Here is a 20,118-nt window from a genome sequence, read left to right on the forward strand (position 1 = left end):
ATGAAAAAGGCAACTTTTTTCATTAAAAAATTCACCAAAAATACAAATTCCACCCGAATCCAATGGGGACTGCTGTGTCTCGTTCAGCAAGTATAGGGCCACATCTGGGAGAAATTTCGAGTCAATCGGTCCAAAGACCTGGAAGCTATTGAAAAAATCGGCCGGCGTTTTCATGAAAAAGGCAACTTTTTTTATTAAAAAATTCACCAAAAATACAAATTTCACTAAAATCCAATAAAAACTGCTGGCCTTTCTTTCGCCAGTATGGACAACATTTGTGTGCAATTTCGAGTCAATCGGTCAAAAGACGACCGTAACCCTAACCCTAGCCCCGTAACCCTAACCCTAGCCCCATAACCCTAACCCTAACCCTAACCCCAGCCTTAAGCCAGCCTCATGAAACATTGTCCCTCTCACTAAAATATTCACCAAAAATACAAATTCCACCCGATTCCAATGGGGACTGCTGTGTCTCCTTCAGCCAGTATAGGGCCACATCTGGGAGAAATTTCGAGTCAATCGGTCCAAAGACCTGGAAGCTATTGAAAAAATCGGCCGACGCTTTCATGAAAAAGGCAACTTTTTTCATTAAAAAATTCACCAAAAATACAAATTCCACCCGAATCCAATGGGGACTGCTGTGTCTCGTTCAGCAAGTATAGGGCCACATCTGGGAGAAATTTCGAGTCAATCGGTCCAAAGACCTGGAAGCTATTGAAAAAATCGGCCGGCGTTTTCATGAAAAAGGCAATTTTTTTTATTAAAAAATTCACCAAAAATACAAATTTCACTAAAATCCAATAAAAACTGCTGGCCTTTCTTTCGCCAGTATGGACAACATTTGTGTGCAATTTCGAGTCAATCGGTCAAAAGACGACCGTAACCCTAACCCTAGCCCCATAACCCTAACCCTAACCCTAACAGCAGCCATAAGCGAGCCTCATTTAAAATGGCCCCTTTCACTAAAATATTCACCAAAAATACAAATTCCACCCGAATCTGATGGGGACTGCTGTGTCTCGTTCAGCCAGTATAGGACCACGTCTGAGAGAAATTTTGAGTCAATCGGTCCAAAGACCTGGAAGCTATTGAAAAAATCTGCCGAGGTTTTCGTGAAAAATGGTCAACTTTCACTAAAATATTCACCAAAAGTACAAATTCCACCCGAATCCAATGGGGACTGCTGTGTCTCGTTCAGCCAGTATAGGAGCACGTTTGGGAGTAATTTCGAGTTAATCGGTCCAAAGACCTGGAAGCTATTGAAGAAATCGGCCGAGGTTTTCGTGAAAAATGGCCCCTTTTCACTAAAATATTCACCAAAAATACAAATTCCACTAAAATCCAATAAAAACTGCTGTCCTTCAATGTGGCCCTATACTGGCTGCTGTGATGAATTTCGAGTCAATCGGTCAAAAGACGACCGTAACCCTAACCCTAGCCCCATAACCCTAACCCCAGCCTTAAGCCAGCCTCATGAAACATTGTCCCTCTCACTAAAATATTCACCAAAAATACAAATTCCACCCGAATCTGATGGGGACTGCTGTGTCTCGTTCAGCCAGTATAGGACCACGTCTGAGAGAAATTTTGAGTGAATTGGTTCAAAGACCTGGAAGCTATTGAAAAAATCGGCCAACGTTTTCATGAAAAATGGCTGTTATTTTCTTCAAAATATTCACCAAAAATACAAATTTCACCGGAATCCAACCAAAACCGGCGAGCCTCATTCCACCAGTAAGGAAGCCATGCGTGATCGATTTCGAGTCAATTGGTCCAGCCGAACCCTAACCCTAGCCTAGCGTTTTGTAATAACTTCAATCAACTCGGTACGACAACGGTATAGCATGCTAACATTACCTCCTTACCACACTGTTCAACAATTACGTTGGTTATCTGCATGAACTAAGGAATCTGCAACTTTTCAAGACCAGGCATTCATAGTGATGTAGTAAGTTAGTCATCGTTGACAGTCACTACATGAAAACGTGCAAGCTGACGTTGTGTTTGGTGTATTAACTACAACCAACTCGGTATGACAACAGTCAGTAGCATGCCAACATTACTAATTACAACAATAGCCTGATGTTACCTCCCGACCACACTGTTCAACAATTACGTTGATCATCTGCATGAACTTAGGAATCCTCAACTTTTGTGTTTTAGTGTTGTTGTTTTAGTAAGTTAGGCATCGTTTACATTAACTACATGAAAACGTGCAAGCTATTGAAATGGACAGCATTAGATTATCTCCCGGCTTTACTACGGTTATAAACTGTGGACAAATAGAGCCCCAATGAACACCACGTAACAACAAATCAACTCAAAGTCAAAGTCGGTAAGATAATAAATATGTATGTATGTAATATATGGTTTACAAATCCAGTAGCATCAAGGCTTGGTCGCCATCAGTTCTCACAGCTCGCACCACCGAGCGTAAACTAAGCTGGTCAAATATTTATCCGTGTCCATGTTATTTCCATGTCCATGTTCATGTTATATCACTTTCTCTTTTTCTTTTCTTCGCCTCCTCAGGCATTACCTTCTTGTACCTTCGAAGTAGCTGCTGGCTAAATCCACCGATGAATACATTTATTTCGGTTTCTGCCGGTGCGACCCCCCTGAGGCTGCAGAGGCGTCACCGTTCATCGTATTGACCATTTTTCTACCACTTAACTGAGTTTAGAAACATTATTTTAAGATCGAAAAACTACCTAGTGTTGTTTTAAAACAAACATTCTTGACGTTTTTCTTACTAGGAAAAAATTCTTCAGAAACATTTTTTTCACCGGGTTTCACACGCGAAAAACTTTTTTTTTTTTTCCTCTGGAAAAAAATTCAGGAAGAAAACAACAAAAATCCATTTTCTTCCTGGAGGAAAAGAAAAATGTATCCTGATTTTTTTTTTTCACTTGGTTTCATGAATGGTAATGTTTTCCAAAAAGGAAGCATCACTTTTTCTCAGATGGAAACAACAGTTCAGGACAAAAAAATGACAAATTCCAAGAGAATTTCTTTCACTGGTTTTCACAAATGAAAAACCCGTTTTTTTCTCTTTAAAAAAGGCATTAGACATTTTTTTTATTTTGCTGCCAAAATCTTGTCCTGAAAAAAAAAAACAATAACAAAAAAACACTTTTCTTTTTTTTGCATTTTGAGGAGGAAAAAAAAAATCCTCATAATTTTTTGCATGTGTGAAAAATAAAAATGTCAATCATCCCTTTCAAACATCAAGTTTTGCTTTTGAGTAGAGAAAAAACAAGAAATCTTTTCTTAAAATGTTTTAATATTAAACAGTCCAGTTTAAACATTGTTACATTGTCTCAATCACAGTAGGAGATCTCTCCTTTAACATTCATTTCTTATCATACATCCATTACTGAGGCCTCCTGTAAAACACACAGACACATCTAACATTCAAGAATGTCTTTAAGTGCCACAGAAACAAATGAAAAGTGCAAATGTGTCTTCTGTCTGAGCGGCAGAAGAGTCCGAGTCTGTCACTAAACACTGCTTAAAATACAAAATGTGTTTATAAAGAATTACTACGTAAACGGAGATTAAATAGACACTAACGTAAAAGCTAAGACTAATTAAGAAAAGTAAACACGTGTCATTTAGTGGCCGTCTTCCAAACACGATCATTTTAAAAACAAGTCTGTGGGGCCGGGGGATGATAAACGTCACCGCCATGAGGTTAAATGTCAACTGAAACCAGAGTTTGCTCTCATTATTCAGGATTGTTGGACGCTGTGATCCATCCACTCTGACAACACGTCGGGTGATTATACCTGGAGCTTCCTATGGCAGTTAAAGTTTGATTTGTGTCAGCACGAGCTATGAGGTCTAAAACGTGAGATTTCATGGGAGGAGATGGCAGGATGCTCTCACACTGACTGCCGTTGAGCCTCATCACGCTTAATAATGATTTGTTTTCACTTTCAGCAAACTCCATATTCCTCAGCAGGGATCTGTACGATACACAAGCTACTTGTTTATGATTTGATTTGCCTTAGACTTCAAACAAAATCCTTGAATTTGAAAGTATGAAGGAAATGCAAACACAAGAAAGTGCGATAAAGTGGATAAAAAGTTATTCATGATTAAAAAAAACATTAAAAAGAAAAAGAACCTGTGACTTTTTCACTCATAATTAACTTTCTCTTTATTTTTGTTTTTTTATTATAATGGATAACCTTCATATTTTCTTTTCCTGGCAAACCCCTCCCTCCGGTTACATTCACATTTTAATTTTCATAGAAAAATAACCCTGACTGCTCTGCTTTATCACCATCCATGAGCTAAATCAAGACCTACAATATCAAACTTCCAGGTCACAGGACGATGATATCGTGGAAGGGAACGGGTTAAAAAAGTTTGTTTTTTTTAAAAACCTGCATGAAATCTGCATGTCAGATATAATGCGACATCGGACAGTGCAACATCGCAACATACTTGGGAAAAAAATAAAAGGTGACGTTGGTGAGAGTGTGGGGAGACTTTCCTGGTCGACAGGTTATTCCTGGATTAAAGTAATCATAACAGTCATTTTAAGATGCATCGGGAGCTGATCCCAAACTTGGCCAAGGCGTGGGCCTGAGGTTAAAAGGTCAGGGGTCGCAGGTCATCACTGGCCCTTCTTGGGTGTGTCGGGGATGCTCTCGTTGAGAGGGGTGAAGCTGGTGAGAAGCGTGTGGCGCTCGTACTGCTTGGTAACCCTGAACTTGGCGTCGGTGCCGTGGAGCCGGTCGAGGACACCGAAGACCCCGAAACACTGGTTGAACCTGGATAGATAAAAGATAAAGAGAGAAATGAGAAAATAATCACATTGAAGACGCTGGAATCACAGAAACAACCATCTACGAACATGAATCTACGATATCTCGGAGGGGAAACGATAAGATGGTGACATTCTTAAAAACTCTTCTCTTTGTGGTAACTTTCCAGTTTACAGTAATTAATTAAACGTCGTCATTTATGCACCTTTCACGTGAAGAATATCCTTGAAGTATTCTGTAACAGTTATTTACAGTTTAAAGCTAATGCCCAGCTGTTTCAGGACAAAACAGCATATAATTAATAATATATATTTGCATATAAGCCTTTATTATTACACAGATCAGCTCCAGAGAGAGACGGGGCCCCTTGTGACCGGTCAGTAAAGATGTACGTCTTCAGTAGAAGAGAGCAACGAGTTTGTTGGGAAGTCGACAAGTACTGAGAGACGACTAACGAGAGGTTTTTTGTTGCAAGAAGATCACAGTTTATAGTTAATTAGGTCCTTCTGAGACGAGCGTGAAGAGAAAGAGGGGAAAATGTAAAACAAATGTATTGTTCATTATTCTCTTTGAGCCAAACAAAGAAGAAGAAATGTTTAACTACAGATGTTTTTTTAGCATTCGACACTGATATGTTCCTGGATTTTACAAAATAACTTGAATTACTGCCCAGTGGTTGAAAGCCTCATCGTGTTCCTTGAATAATAACCAGTTTATTGCAGAACATGATGATGTCACAGTGAAGTTGACCTTTGACTTTTTGGGTACAAAACATCACTGTATCCTGTCAGACTGTTTTGTGAGGTCACAGTGACCTTTGACCTTTGACCACCAAATCTAATCAGTTCATCCTTGAGACGCAGTTGATGGATCGATGACAGTCTGTGTCAAATTTAAAGAATTTCCCTCAAGGCGTTCTCGAGAACGGTACGGTACCGTGAACAACAGACTTACAGTCGTTCACAAGATAACTGGAAACAACGAGAGAGGACAGGTGGACTCACCTGAGATGGTGGAAGTCGTGGAACTCAGGGGAAGGCAGGAACGGCAGGTGGTATCCACAGTGGGAGATGGTGGTGCTGACCAGAGCCAGGCAGTACCACATGGTGGTGGTGGTCACGTGGGAGCCCAGGATCACCGGCCCCATTGCCACCGGCAGCATGTTGGAGATCTGACAGCGAAGAGGAACAACAAACGTGTTTTCATTCATTCATTCATTCATTCATTCATTCAGGGTTGAAACTGTGAAACCACGATGAGTTTGAGTCCTCCTTTATGAGTCAGTGAGTTCAGACTGATTTTCAGAATCAGGTTTGTTCAGATTCCAGATGTGATGTTTGATTTATTTGTGACAGCTGCAGCTGCTCTGTGACTCAACGAGGAGAGAATGTGAACAGACTCTCGCTCATCCTCCACAATCCAAATCGAGGGCATCGTTCTCTTTAAATCATTTAGTGCATTTTGACTACGATGCTCAAATCTACAGGAGGTGGATCATTTACCATGTGCTCCAGAGGATGAGCGTAGATGGAGACGACTCCGATGGGAGCGGTCCACTCGTGGTGCTGTTTGTGGTAATGCTTGTAGAGGCTCGGATGGTGGAACAGCCTGAGAGGAAAGAGACGATGAGGGTCAGAAAAAAATTAGGAGTTAGGGCTGAGTGAAGCTTTGAGCTAAATGCTAACATCAGCATGCTAACATGCTCACAATACCAATAATAAAATGATGATGTTGTTTTCAGAAACTTCTTTTAAATCTCTCTAAGACCCATTTTTTTTGTTTATCTCTTAACTGATAACCATTTTTTAAATGTATTTTCATTTATTTATCTTGATCGTTACTTGATGGTATTTTGTCTATTACCATTTGTCTACTATTCCATTTATTGTCGGTTTTGTTTTACAACCCAGGTGTTGTAAAACGACAAATACATGAACTCTAACTTAATGTTTTGGATCTTCTATGATTTCTTTCTTGTTCTTTCTTTTCTTGTTGTCTTCATGTTCACTCTTCACTCTTACCACTAGGTGGCAGTAATATGTAACCTCCAGTGCTCCAATGAAGAATCTCAAATGAGGATGAAATGTCAGTAAATCGTAGTATTAATGATCCGAACCTGTGTGAATAGTAAAACATGATTTCCTCCACGAGGGAGAAGAAAGCCAGCTCCATCAGGGCCCAGTGGAAGGTGGGCAGCTCGGGGCCACAGGGGTTCCCTCTCATGCTCATCAGGTAGTAAGCCGCCACCACCATGGACCCAGAGATGACCACCTGGTTGAAGATGACCGTCTTGAGTGCACTGCGGAGCTTCGCTGGATCCACCTGGAGGACGAGGAAGGAGTCAGAGAGACACGTACTTAATTTACGTTCATTTTCAGTGTTGTCAGTGTTGGAGTGCTTTCTCTTGAAGAAATGAGATGTAAGTGGTGCTGAAGTCGCGTGTTTAGACAAAGTCTGGAGGATTAAATGTTTATTTCTGGAGTATATTTGGTTGTCATCGTCTTTGACAAGTTTTAAAGCTTAAAACTTATTTATCACCATTTCTAAATTATCACCTTCACATAACCCATAACAATATCTCCAGTTTTTGTGTAAATAACAGGCAACTTGACGTTTTACCGTTAAACCTTTGGACCCTGGTCGTAAACACAGGGACATGTCATGATGAGCGTTTGTGTGAGAACATGTATGTCTGAAGTGGACACACATGAACTTTTGCACAGTTACAGTAAAGTGCTGTTTGGTAATTACACGTGTTAACAAAGTAAAGACAACAACTGAAACAGCGGACATTTTGGCGTGACACGGCAGGAATAATAACATTATTACATCGGGTCCCTTTTATTCAAGCGAGCAAGTAAAATGGACTTGAGCCACTTGTATTTATTTCTATTTTTTTTAAACTAAATTTATTCATTGAATCTAAATTACTCACTTTTTCTGTATATTTAAAAAAAAAAATCTTATATAGTGCCATTTATTTGTTTTATCCCTTTATTTTTTAAGTAATTTATATGCAAAGAATACATGAATATGTTGTTTTTTTAAAATATTTAAATAAATATTTGCCAACACAAACCATAAAGTATAATATTAACCTTTGAGATGTAGTGGAGTAGAAGTATAAAGATGCACAAAATGGAAAATACTAAAGTATAAATAACTTGAATTTACTTTTAAGCACTTGAGTAAATGTACTAAGTTACACTCCAACACTGCTGTGACAAAATGTCTGTTGTGAAATTAAACTATTTTTAGGTTGTTGGTAAACACACATGTGACACTCACTCTGTGTTTGGTTGTTTTTTAATATCTGACCCTTCACTGTGTTCTCTGGACGATTTTGAAATAATAAAAGTTTTATCGAAGGACTCTCAATTCAAATCACTGAATCTGACATACACAGATAAATCCCCCTGATGAAGCAGCGTGTCTGTGGTTGCAGCACGTCCTGACATGTTTGTTACCAAACGTTCAGACGGTTATTCTCGGTCATAAAAAACGCCTCCAGGACACACGCGATGGCTCGGCACATTATATCATCGCAGGTGATATAAAGTTTTACGAGCCGAGTAGAAATGTGGCGTCGATTTATGTTCGCCACAAACTGTGTGAACAAAACTGTCTGTCTGTCAGCTGCAGGATGTATGGATTATGGATGATATGAACATGAGCTTCCTGTGGACCTGGTTATAATCTCTGAAAGGTAATCAATAATCCGATTACATTTAAAGAGAAACCTTCCAGCTCTGGTTATCAGTAGTGTCAGTGTTTATCTCTGCAGTGTCCGTCAACATCTGATAATCAAACACAGTGGGAGGACTTTGGTCAGACGGACAGGTGGACACGTCACATCAGCAGCACTGAGGGTCATTCATGTGTTCACGCACACACTGAAGTGCTTTGTGCTGCTGTATTTGTATATTTCGCAGTGTGTAATTTATTATATGTTTGTTTGCATGTCATAACTGTTGTTTTTATTTGTTTTTTATATATAAAATCTACTTATGTGTGTTGATTTTTGATCTGTTAAAAGATTTCTGTGACTAAATGATTTGTTTTTTTTAATCTATCACTTTATTTCTAATTTGCACATATACAGGATTACCCAGAACAAATTATCTGAGTATTCAAGACAGAGACAAAAAAAAAAGTTTTTTAGGGCTCGAACGTGACGTCATAATTGAATAAATACACAAATAAATGGAAAAACAAATACATATATAAATAAATCTGTCAAAGTGGAAATGTATGTATGAATAAAATATAAAGAATTCACAAATGTCTAAATAAATTAGGAAAAAAAACCATAATGTTCTTTGGCACCATTTAATTTTATTCATTTATTTCCTTTTATACATCGCGATAATTATTCTGATGCCAGTGATGTGACTACAGCTGTATTTCCCAATTATATCTAAAAGCTTGTTCTCTTATAAAACGACTAAACAATAAAGCTAATTTTAATTAATTCAGTTCAATCAGTTTAACAAGGCGGGTGAGGGGAAACAAGGTGAGGGGATTAGACACATTTATCATCCCACACTTCATATAATTAAATAAAAAATAACAGCTTCAAAAACAAACAAAACGGCTTCAGAAGTTTGTAGAAGAAGCTGAACTGCACGTACATAGATACTGTGTGTGCGTGTATGTATTTATATCATCATACTAACTTTTTTATTTTCCTTTTTCTCATTTATTTCATCATCATCTTTATGATTATATGATGATATATGATATCAAAGAAAATAACCATTTACAGACACCAGCTTTTGGATAAGAAAGAAATAACTGAAGCTTAAAATCCTCATAAAGTTAAGGAGATACCGTGATTCTGGACATACCGGGTTGTTCTTGTCCACCTGGATGCGGTAGCGAGTGATGAAGGCGGGTTTGCCGGTGATGTCCACCAACAGCAGCAGGCCGTTCGTCACCCAGAACGCCAGAGGGGGAAACAACATCGTCCCTGTCGAGACAAACAATGCCACAGACTCAGAGGGACGACGTGACAGACAATGACTGAATATTTCGGCAAAGGCTGGAAACGACTTGACGACAGTCTGCAATCAGTTAACACACGACTTGAAATCTTTCCCTTCTCACTCTTTTTTTTTCTTTTAACAACATGCATCCAATAAAATTCCTCAAAAACTATTTGCATGTTTTAAAAAAGGGATGTACGGGAACGAAAAAGTACATTAACATGTCGGTTATCTTTTAAACCAGAGAGACCAAGTCAGGAAGCAGCCAGTGACTACAGATATGTTTTTGTTTAGTATTCATTAAAGTTATCATGGTTTTGGTTTTCAGTTTTTCCAAGTTATTTTGTAGGGTTCATCCTTGTGTATCATGTTTTGCTTTGCACTTCCTGCCTTTGTCTTTTTGTTGCTACATTTCTTCCTGTTCACCTTTGTTTCATTAGTGAATTAGTCCTTGTGTTTGTGTGATCCTTCACTTGTTGTCAGTTTGTCTGTTTTGTTCCTGGTATCGCTGTGTATGCCTCTTGTGTATTTTGCATTTCTGCCAGCGTTCGCTGAACTTCATCCTGGTTTGTACTGCATGTACTTTTGTATTTCTCGGCAGCAAGTAATGTCCTACATAGATAATATCTGATTGAGGAATATCTTCCGATGTGCAAAACAGCCGGCAGGTTCATTACACAACGACAACATGAAGGCTGCATCGTGAAAGTGAGTAAGTCGACACCGGAGGTCATGACTTCATATGCAGAACAGAACAACTGTTCTCAAGGCTACACGAACAAGCTATTTCCTCTGTGGCTGGTACCAAATGAAGTATCCTTCCGTGCAGCTGAAAACAAAGCCTGGGTTGTGTTTTAGGGGGGTGAAATCATGCGGGTAATCTCATTGTAAAGTTCATTAAAAATAGTTCACGGTACTACTGTGAAAAGTTTCTCTAAAGGCACGGTTAGAGAGCGATCTGGATGCACGAAGCCACGATGTCTGAGTGTTTATCACCAGTACACAGTGTGCATTGATACAAAACAGGTCATTGATGCTATCATTTAGGAAACAGATCGTTGTTCTTGATTTGTCCTGACAGCATGCCGCTGTTATTAACTGTGAATGATAGTCTGCTGGTTGCAAAACTTTCCTATACAGAAAATTGAGTAAGGTTTTGGACAAGAAAACCCGTCGTCGTTCCTTACCGAGGTAGAACAAAGCAGCATCATGACCCTCAAACTTCAAGTACAGCTTGGTCCACAGGTCCTGCCAGAAATCTCCTGAAGCTCCCCAGAATCTCTGAAGATGCCTGCAGGAGGAATCATAGTCAGATGTCAAGTTCACCATACTGTTGTTCTTTAAGCTTTTCTTCTAGAGAACTCAGCCCAGCCCGAATGTCCGCTCGCTCACAGACTCTCACCTGATTTAATATAACCTACCCAGACCCGGCCGAGCACCCTATCTTAATATTCCTCACGGATACCATTTTGTTTGCAGTCACGTCGTTCCGATGATGCGTGAAATTCAGATGGAGGGCAGAAAAAAAAAAACCCAGAATGGACGAGATGGAGGAAAGTTAGCAATTGTTGATATGTATTGTTGTTCAGTCACAGGAGTTCAAACTTCAGCATAACAAAGAAAACTAGAATTTCCACTTCAGGGTTGTTCGCCTCCGTGCAGCAGTCAAGTTGCTGTTCCTGATTTATGGCGCCAGAACATTTTCTTCAGAACATTCTGATGTTACAGTGAAGTTGACCTTTGACCGTTTGGATATAAAATATCATCACGCCTGTGCCATATTTAAGAAAATTTAAGAAAGAGAAAGAGAATTGGATAAGACAACACCAAAACAACACCAAACCTGACCCGATCAGAGTATAATTCAGGTCAGGTTCACCGTTTGTTGCACTGTAATACTGTAATTTGTAAGAAAATCCTACCATGTCAGCGAGTTGCCGAATGCAGCCAAGAATAAAATTCCAGATCCGATGACAAACGTAGCTTTCTTCACAGAGTCCCACAGTCCTCCAGGGCCCTCCTGCACAGAGGAAAAGCAACAATGAGTGTGTGTGAACCTCTCTGTGAACTCTGATGATACTTTGCAATCTCATGATCAGCATTTCCCACAGAAATGTCTCGGGGTGAAGAAGTGTCTCTAAAATAACTGTGAGGCGGTTACTGAAATCAGCACCGTGGCTTCTGAGGTTTAGTCAGCTGGATGTGAAACGCTGATCTACACGAAACAAGAACTGAGACGTTTAGCACCATGAGGCTGCATAAAGATAATATATCATATATAAGCATATTCCTAAAAACATGATATTTAAAATTAAGCAGTTTCCAAACTTTCATGACTTTGTGCAAACCTAGAGATTAAAGCTTAGAAGTACACCCTTTTGATACGTAATGTAATAAAATTATTGTATTTCGCTCGATCTGATTTTGAGAGTAGATGAATTTGAGCTTCTGCCTCAGATGATCCAGTTAAAAGAAAGTATTTTATCAAGAATACTAACTGTATAACGCAGTGCATTCAGTAAAAGCAGAGTCTGAGCCGGCCACACGGAGAGAAAACTGGATCAGTTCACTCAGCGGGGGAATTAAGTCCAGGGATTGATGTCACATTCAGCAGGCCTTTCTAAAATGCCAGCTTTTACCCCGGCTGCCCCTCGGCTCAGCCATGGCAACAGTGGGAACAAAGTGAGACAAATGTCGAGCTGGTCTCAGGACTCAGCTGTCCGTGCACTTTATTCTAGAGGCACAAACACATCCATGCAATTAAAACATCACTGATGCATCCTTTTTGTTATCAATCACTATCAGCAACATTTTATTTAGCTCATTACCTACAATCTAATCTCCATGAAGTTAAGCCATAACGACGGTCACCTAAACAATCCTGATCAAAACACTTCAGGGACGTCAACAGCCGAGTGTATTCACATGAAAAATCTACTTCTTTCTCTGTCATTCCACTTATTTCATTCAAAGATACCAACAGCTACGCACACAGTCAGACACAGATACTGTGCACGTGACGCAACAACATTTGTCACGATCATACGTATACTGTGATCCATTATTTTAAATCCTCCCTTTGTTCCATGTTGGGCCTAATACATTTGCATAGATTGAAAAAAATGCGACTTGTCAGGTCGAGCCTGTCCCAAAGAACAACATGAGGAACAGGACAGGCCCCATGGAGCCAACGGCTGGAACAAAAGCAGCCAGGTGGAGCCGAGTCACATCAGCTTTACGTAACAAGGGTTTTAAAAGCAAGCTGCACGTGTTACAGAGTGCTTCACAGGTAGATTTACAGAGGAGATACACACTTTTTAAAAGAGTAAACATGTTTTTTTAAAAAAGGGGCTCAATCTCTGCTTTGGACAGATGAGGCAAATACAGGCAATATGGCCAAGGAGGAGCTGCAATTATTAAGAAAGAGGTCAAATGTGTCACAACATAGATGTAAGATGTAAGTGGATGTGCTTGTTTAGTGTAAACCCCTACAAATGTCGCAACATCATGACTTTTTCAGTCTTTCAACTCTAATGCCTGCAAAAAATAACACTGATGGTCAGTACGTGTTCGTGAAAAACTAAACTTGTCATGTGAACAAACTACATTAAAAACATCATCCATCCCAGATCTTCTCCTACAGTATATGTGACTTACCTAATATGTGCTTAATCCAACTATAATGCCAACAGTGTTGACCTATATTGACCCAATGTGAATTTTCTGAAAATGCCTCAGACATACAAAGATCATGTGTTTCTTGTGAGAGCCTCTGATGCAGTGATTCAAATGGGCTGAAACTAATGACTGGAGTTTCAGGTGGCTGGTTTCATCGCAGGTTTTACACACCTGAAGGCCTCTTTAGCATAAATAAATACCTGAAGAGTGGCTCCTCTGAGTCTGAGTCTGCCATGTTGCCATGTTTCCACAGTAGCCCAGAACTGACAAACCAAACACTGGCTCGAGAGAGGGCATTTCAGCCGTAAATCCTACATCATGTTCCTTTAACTAGTGTTGGTAAGGAAGCCCTGACTGTACAGTGTCTCGATTTCATGAGATGCAAATATCCTTTGTCCATTTTTCAAAGTCAAAAACAACCCTGCTCCTCGACAAAGAGAGAGGACCAGATCAAACCAGACAGCCGAGTAAAGAAAACAACATCATGGATCGTCTAAAAGGGCTGCGCCTGTGTTGGTCATCAATCTGCACGGTTTGATTATGGTAACACCTGAGCGCTCGCTTGTACAGGTGCTACATGTTCTTACCTGTCTGCTGCTGCTGCTTGTTGTGGCAGCTTCCCTCGTGCCTGTAAACACAAAAATAACAGCTGATTTTCATTTTCCAGATAGAATCAGAACAGGTTCATAACTCCAGTAAACACTGAACAACGCCATCTACTTTTACTTATAAATATAAAATAACATTTATGTAAAAAACATTTAAAAATACTTGATGGATCATTCTGGAAGACAATACTATCTGTACTGTAAAAGATAGATGGCCTAATCCCAGCTGGCTTTCAAAACAAAAGTCTTTTGTGTTCAGTTTGTGATGAAAATCTTATTTTTTCACAAAGCTAAAGAGAACAAATGTCATTTCTTACTTCAAGGCTATTTTGCCGGAAAAAAATGTGAAGTCTAGACATCTCCGACTACTTTTTGTCTCTCTGTGGTACAATAATCATGTGAGTGCTGTGTAGCCTGGTGCAAAATTTACAGCTGGAGGATTATACTGGAGAATAATCCCATTATAATCCATCCTGAGCACTTTTTCTGTTAAATTCTTGGGGATACAACCTGCCCTACATCCCCTCGGCCTCTCTCTTTGTGGTTCAGCACAAAATGCAACGCAATAATAGTTTCATCCAAATCATGTTTAGTCAAAAAAATAGTTCCTTCACTTTGACGCAGATCATTCATCCCCACAGCCACCAGACTGTTCAACTCAAGCACTACCTGAACAATCACTTTCCACTCACTCGTTTGCTTTTTGTAAATATCTTATCTTAAATATCTTATTTTTTCTATTTATTTTCTATTTATGTGTATTTAAATTACATATTTTACACATTTTACAATTACATATTGTATTAAAACACTAAAAGGCTGTTTTTACATTCATCAGCTGAAGGGGGAAGTTTCTTTGTGCTCACCTTAAATCTGAGTATATTACATTTACATTAGGAGTGGTGAAGAAAAATGTACACTGCACTGGATCAAGATAATATAAGATAGATACATAACTTTTACTATATAAATTATTAATATTGCAGATATAAATACAAACATTGGTACTAGAATAATAAAATCACTTGCTTTTACTTTCAGATTCCCAAGTTTGCTTCAGGGCATAACTGTTTTGTACAAGTTATAGCATAGAAGTTCACACACTTTTGCATTTTGTTAAGTTGCATGTAGACTGTTGATACAGACAGTTCAGTTTGTCAGGCGCACGCTACCTTTATGACAGTTTTTATGACAGCATTGATCAGTTTGTCAGCCTGCTGCAATAAAAATTACTGAAATGAGATAACTAAAAACTTTATCTCATTAATGTTGACAAAGTTTTCCATTCGGGAGATAATTTGCACTTGAAGAAGATAATACATCACAATATGCTATCGCAACCTCAGCGTATCGCAATTTTTTTACAACTGCAATAACATGGTATCTGGACTAGTGCACCTTGGGGCCTTTGGTAACTCCCACCCCCAACTCAGGTATGAGAGGATTTCATTACATCACGACTGAGAGAAAGGAGTGATGTGGAAACCTGAAACCAGTTCACACACTGAAACTGGACATTTCAGAAAAAAGATGTGTGATAATTTTCAACTAGTTTATCTAGAAAAAAAACTATTATTATGACTCAAAGCTGAGTGTTTTGAGGGGATAGCTTCATTAAACATTATTCAACCAATCAATCTTTATTTGTATAGCATCAATTCGCAACAAAAGTCATCTCATGACACTTTCCAAACCAAGCAGATCTAGACCATACTCCCTGATTAATGGATTTACAACATTTCCCCCATGAGCAAGCACAAAAAACTGCCTTTTAACAGGAAGAAACCTCGAGCAGAACCGGACTCAATGGTGGGTCATCTTCCTCTAACGATTATTGTGTTAGCTGATATATAAAAAAACATACTAATATTGATTAGAAGTATGCTATTTTAGATAATACCCAGTTATATTCTGGTATCTCATACATAGATGTTGATTTTGAATGTGTGTATTACCTGAATGTTTGTGTAGTGTTGACTGGTTTTGAGCTGTATATGAATTTTATATTAATATAATATCAATGCAACTAATGCTATAATGTATTATATATAAGTGTGGACCATGAATCCTTTAAATAAACAAATAAAGTACATTAAAAATAGTTTTTTTGTTAGTTTTTTCCTGTGAAAGTGGAATATAATATATTATTACTGGCTGCTGACTGACTAATGACAGTTGGGCTTTGATTTGGAGCATGTTCGTCGTCTGATGAACTAAAGTATGGATGATTATTGATAAAAAGTAATATATCCTAGTCGAAATAACTGATAGTCGACAGAGTTATTGTGTGCAGACACAATATTTTGCCACATATGAGTGAAAATTACCTGAAAATAGTCTGTTTATGAAAAGAAAACAAAGCGGCCGCGTTGCTCTTAACAGAAACATACAAAACATCACCTGCTCACATTTAAACTTCTTTGTTTTTGGATAATTTCTACCGTGAAACAGTTTCAAACACACACCGACTCCCTCGACACGTTAACGGTGTAATAAATCAGTGACTTACCGCTGACTCTCGTCATGTCTCCGCTCGGTTTGTTGTCTCTGTCGCCGCTGTTGGTTTTAAACAGGCACCGAACAACAGACCGTGTATTTACAACCGAGGGCGACTTCTGATTGGCTGATTCTCGGTCAGCTGACTCGCGCCGTACCCGGAAGTGGCGGTATCTTCCCCTGTGATGTGAGGATGTGGGGTTTGTTTTTGTCTCCCCCTCCTCCTCCACCGCCATCATGTAACCAGGTGAAGGTTGAAACTCAGCATGGAGGTGGTCAGTGCGGTGGGATTACAGAGGAAACATCTGAGCAATAAATGAGACTGAGACTAGAGTACAGTCAAACAACATCTACTTACATTTTTATTAGAATGAATAAGTGTTTACTCATAGCTGCAGCTGTAGCTGCTTAAATAATTTTTTTAGGCCCTACTTGAGTGGTTTTTTTTGCCTATTTTATCACCTAAATTACATTTAATACATTTTATTTTTATTGCCCAAAATCACAATCACATTGCCTCAGTGGGCTTTACAATCCTCTGTCCTTAGACCCTCGATTCAAGTGAGGAAAAACTTGCTGTAATGAGAAAAAAAAGGGAAGAAAGCTCAAGGAGAGCCACAGATTATATTTAAGCCGATATGACGGCTTTAGTTGCTAGAATAAACGTACAAAACATGACAACAACAGCATAATGTTTGATACGTTTTAGTATATGTTTTGTATGTAAAATATATAAAAGGCAAACTTCCGTTGTAAGTAAAATGCAAATGACACATGCATGCATTAGTATTAAAAACCCAATATATGATTGTAAAACACACGGGTCATTTTTCTGCATTATTTTTTGTACAGTTTGCTGTTATTTCTTGTGTACTTATGCTGAAGCAATAGGCTAATGTCAATGCAGGACTTTTACTTGTAATAGAGTACTTTCACAGTCTTGTATTGCTGCTTTTACTCAACCTAAAGTAAATTATCTGAGTACGTGCACCCCTGGTATAACAGTACTTTTGTCCAGCGTTGTAGATAGTACCCAAAGGTCATACTTGAGTACAAGATATTGTGTTAAAATATACTCTGGTAAAAAGTGAAGGCCACCTTTAAGATAAGATAAAATAAGATTAACCTTTATTAGTCCCACAACGGGGAAATTTGCATTTTTACAGCAGCAAAGGGGACAGCAAAAATAGAGAGCATCAATTAAAACAAACATAGAAAATATAATTCAAAAAGCAGAAGAAATTATATTATAAGAAACAGAAAAAATATAAAATGATTTACACTATTGCACATTGAGATGCAGAGATTGCACATTGGGATAGTGACATCTTAAAGTATCTGATATTAAATGTACTCAAGTATCAAAAGTATTTTTTCTCACAATAAATGTATAAAAAGTACAAATAAAAGTAACATTATACACACATTACATACAATTATACATATATTTACAAACTGTATTGTATGGGTCGACAGATTATTGGCCAATTATCAGTGTTTTTTTTCATCTGATTGTCAATAATATAAATTGATTTATTAATGTGCTACTTTGGCACTGATGCAACATATAATCTGCAAAGTAATGAGTAACTAAAGTTAATAAATACATGTAAAGAGTACAATATTTGCCTCCAAAATGTAGTGAAGTGGAAGTATAAAGGAGCAGAAAATGGAAACACTGGAGTAAAGTACATGTACCTTAAAAGTACTGAAGTAATGTAATTTCATTAATGTAAGCAATATCTATCAATGAAATATACATAGAACTGGAACAATTTGGCAATTAATTGATTAGTTAACTGACAGAAAGTCAAGGTTATATATTCAGTTTGCCCACTGAGGTTTAATTCAACTGTCTCCTGAGCAGCTCTTCCTCCAAGACATGTTTTGGATGTTCTGTTGAGTAATATTTACAATACACCGACTGTACGACCACCGCAGCTTTACACAACGAGCACGTTGATGACTACAGGCTGTACACCTGCTAATCACGTCCTTCAGCTATCACTGACCCAGATAACCTCCAGACCTGTCTGCTGCTGCAACATGTGGCTCCGCTATCATCATTCATTATTATCAGACAGGTGGTCAGAACATTATCATTATGTAAAGTTAGCATGACTATGAGTTCAGCTGGAGAGAGGATATAAGTATTTGTTACCTCACTTTTATCCACATAAAGACACGTACCTTTCTTTATTGTCCGTAAGGCTAAACTGTTGCTGTAATTAGTAGATTTATGACATTTTATGACACATGCTGTCCAAATGACATTGAATCTGATTGAGCAATTCACATGAAAGGTATCTTTGGATAATTATTTTATATCATGAAGAACTAGTCACGAACAGATACTGTTTTATTAAAGGATAACTATTTAGAGATAAGATGGTCTTGACTTTCAGATCATCCAGGAGGGGGCGCCAAACCAATTTTATTTGGACTTAACTGTGCTCTTTTTATAATCATATTTGTTGGCATATTTCTCAGAACAAACATTTTCACACATAAATCCATACAACCAACAACACGACTCACTTGCTTGCTTGGAAACAGCAATAATTATATAAAAATATAATAATTTATTGCAACTGGAGGCTAAATAGAGTCACTTTGAATACTTTTGGCCACATAAACTTCAATTTCAGTATCTCTGGTTTGATTTATATCATTCAGGGGCAGAATATAACTAAGTATATTTACTCAAGTACTGTAAAAACAGCTTATGGTGGTGAAGTGAACAATCAATTCCCAGGAAACGGATGAACATTCCTGCAGTCAGCATGACGCCGCAACACTCCCTTCATTTTATTGTGACCAGTACAAAGCACACCTGCGTACTAGTTAGCTGTTTAATCATCATCTTGATATGGCACACCTGTCAGGTGGATGGATTGAGCGCCTGTTAAGTGCTCAGTTACACAGATCTGAATACATTTATGCTTAAATTTTGATGGAAGTTTGCCTTTTGTGTGTGCACAGAAAAAGTTTTAGATTTTTTACTTCAATTTGTGAATACGGGAGCAAAAACAAGTGTTGTATCTGAAGTGTTTTAATGGCCAGCTCAGGTCTGACCTCTGCTGTGAAGCTCCTGCCACTGCATCAGTGTGCTGAAGGGTTTTGACACACATCTGTCACATGAGGTTCCCTTCACAGACACACTGGGGCGGTAAAGCCCGAACTGTGTGTGCACTCGTGTGTGGAGTTTCAGAGAGACTCTGAATTTTACATAAGAGAGATGTTCTTCATCTTAATATCCGTGTGACCATCAAGTCAAAATAAAGATCATGTGTGAGAAGGAGGGGACGCATTTGACCTGACGTAGCGTTAAACCTCACATTAGGAAACAAACGTGTTGTGTGTGGGACATAAAGCAAAAAGAAAAAGGTTGGCATTGTTTTGTTTTTATCATTTTTAACAATGAACAACGATACTTCAGAAAATGCAACAAAAAAGATCATATGGTTTTGGTCTTGGAGGAATTTCCAGGTGTAAATGATAAATTTGCTGATGGCTGAATCCCATTTAGCTGGTTCAGTTTAAGAGGAGAGGCATCGTCAATCGTTATTCGTAACA

At 38.4% G+C, this 20,118-nt stretch overlaps 1 protein-coding gene across 1 annotated transcript; it reads right to left on the reverse strand.

The window, feature by feature from the left end:
- Positions 1-3,263: 3,263 nt before the first annotated feature.
- Positions 3,264-16,826, reverse strand: faxdc2 (fatty acid hydroxylase domain containing 2). Its single transcript, XM_084374480.1, has 9 exons — positions 16,556-16,826; positions 14,026-14,066; positions 11,683-11,780; positions 10,948-11,051; positions 9,623-9,744; positions 6,892-7,097; positions 6,278-6,383; positions 5,780-5,946; positions 3,264-4,781 (listed from the first exon to the last, which is right to left on the reverse strand). The coding sequence occupies exons 1-9, from the start codon at positions 16,779-16,781 to the stop codon at positions 4,625-4,627; spliced, it is 1,227 nt and encodes a 408-aa protein (XP_084230606.1). The 5' UTR covers positions 16,782-16,826; the 3' UTR covers positions 3,264-4,624.
- Between the last annotated feature and the right edge of the window lie 3,292 nt (positions 16,827-20,118).

Source organism: Pagrus pagrus (genome assembly GCF_965226575.1).
Source record: "Pagrus pagrus genome assembly, chromosome: 14".
Taxonomy (NCBI): Eukaryota; Metazoa; Chordata; class Actinopteri; order Spariformes; family Sparidae; genus Pagrus; species Pagrus pagrus.

Bases quoted from the DNA above. Each gene is read 5' to 3' on its own strand.
- faxdc2 (XM_084374480.1), bottom strand. From the start codon at position 16,781: ATGATGGCGGTGGAGGAGGAGGGGGAGACAAAAACAAACCCCACATCC. The intron at 7,098-9,622 runs GTATGTCCAGAA...CTCGTCCTCCAG, and splicing joins AGGTGGACAAGAACAACCCG to GTGGATCCAGCGAAGCTCCG. The intron at 6,384-6,891 runs GTTCGGATCATT...CTTTCCTCTCAG, and splicing joins ATGTTTTACTATTCACACAG to GCTGTTCCACCATCCGAGCC.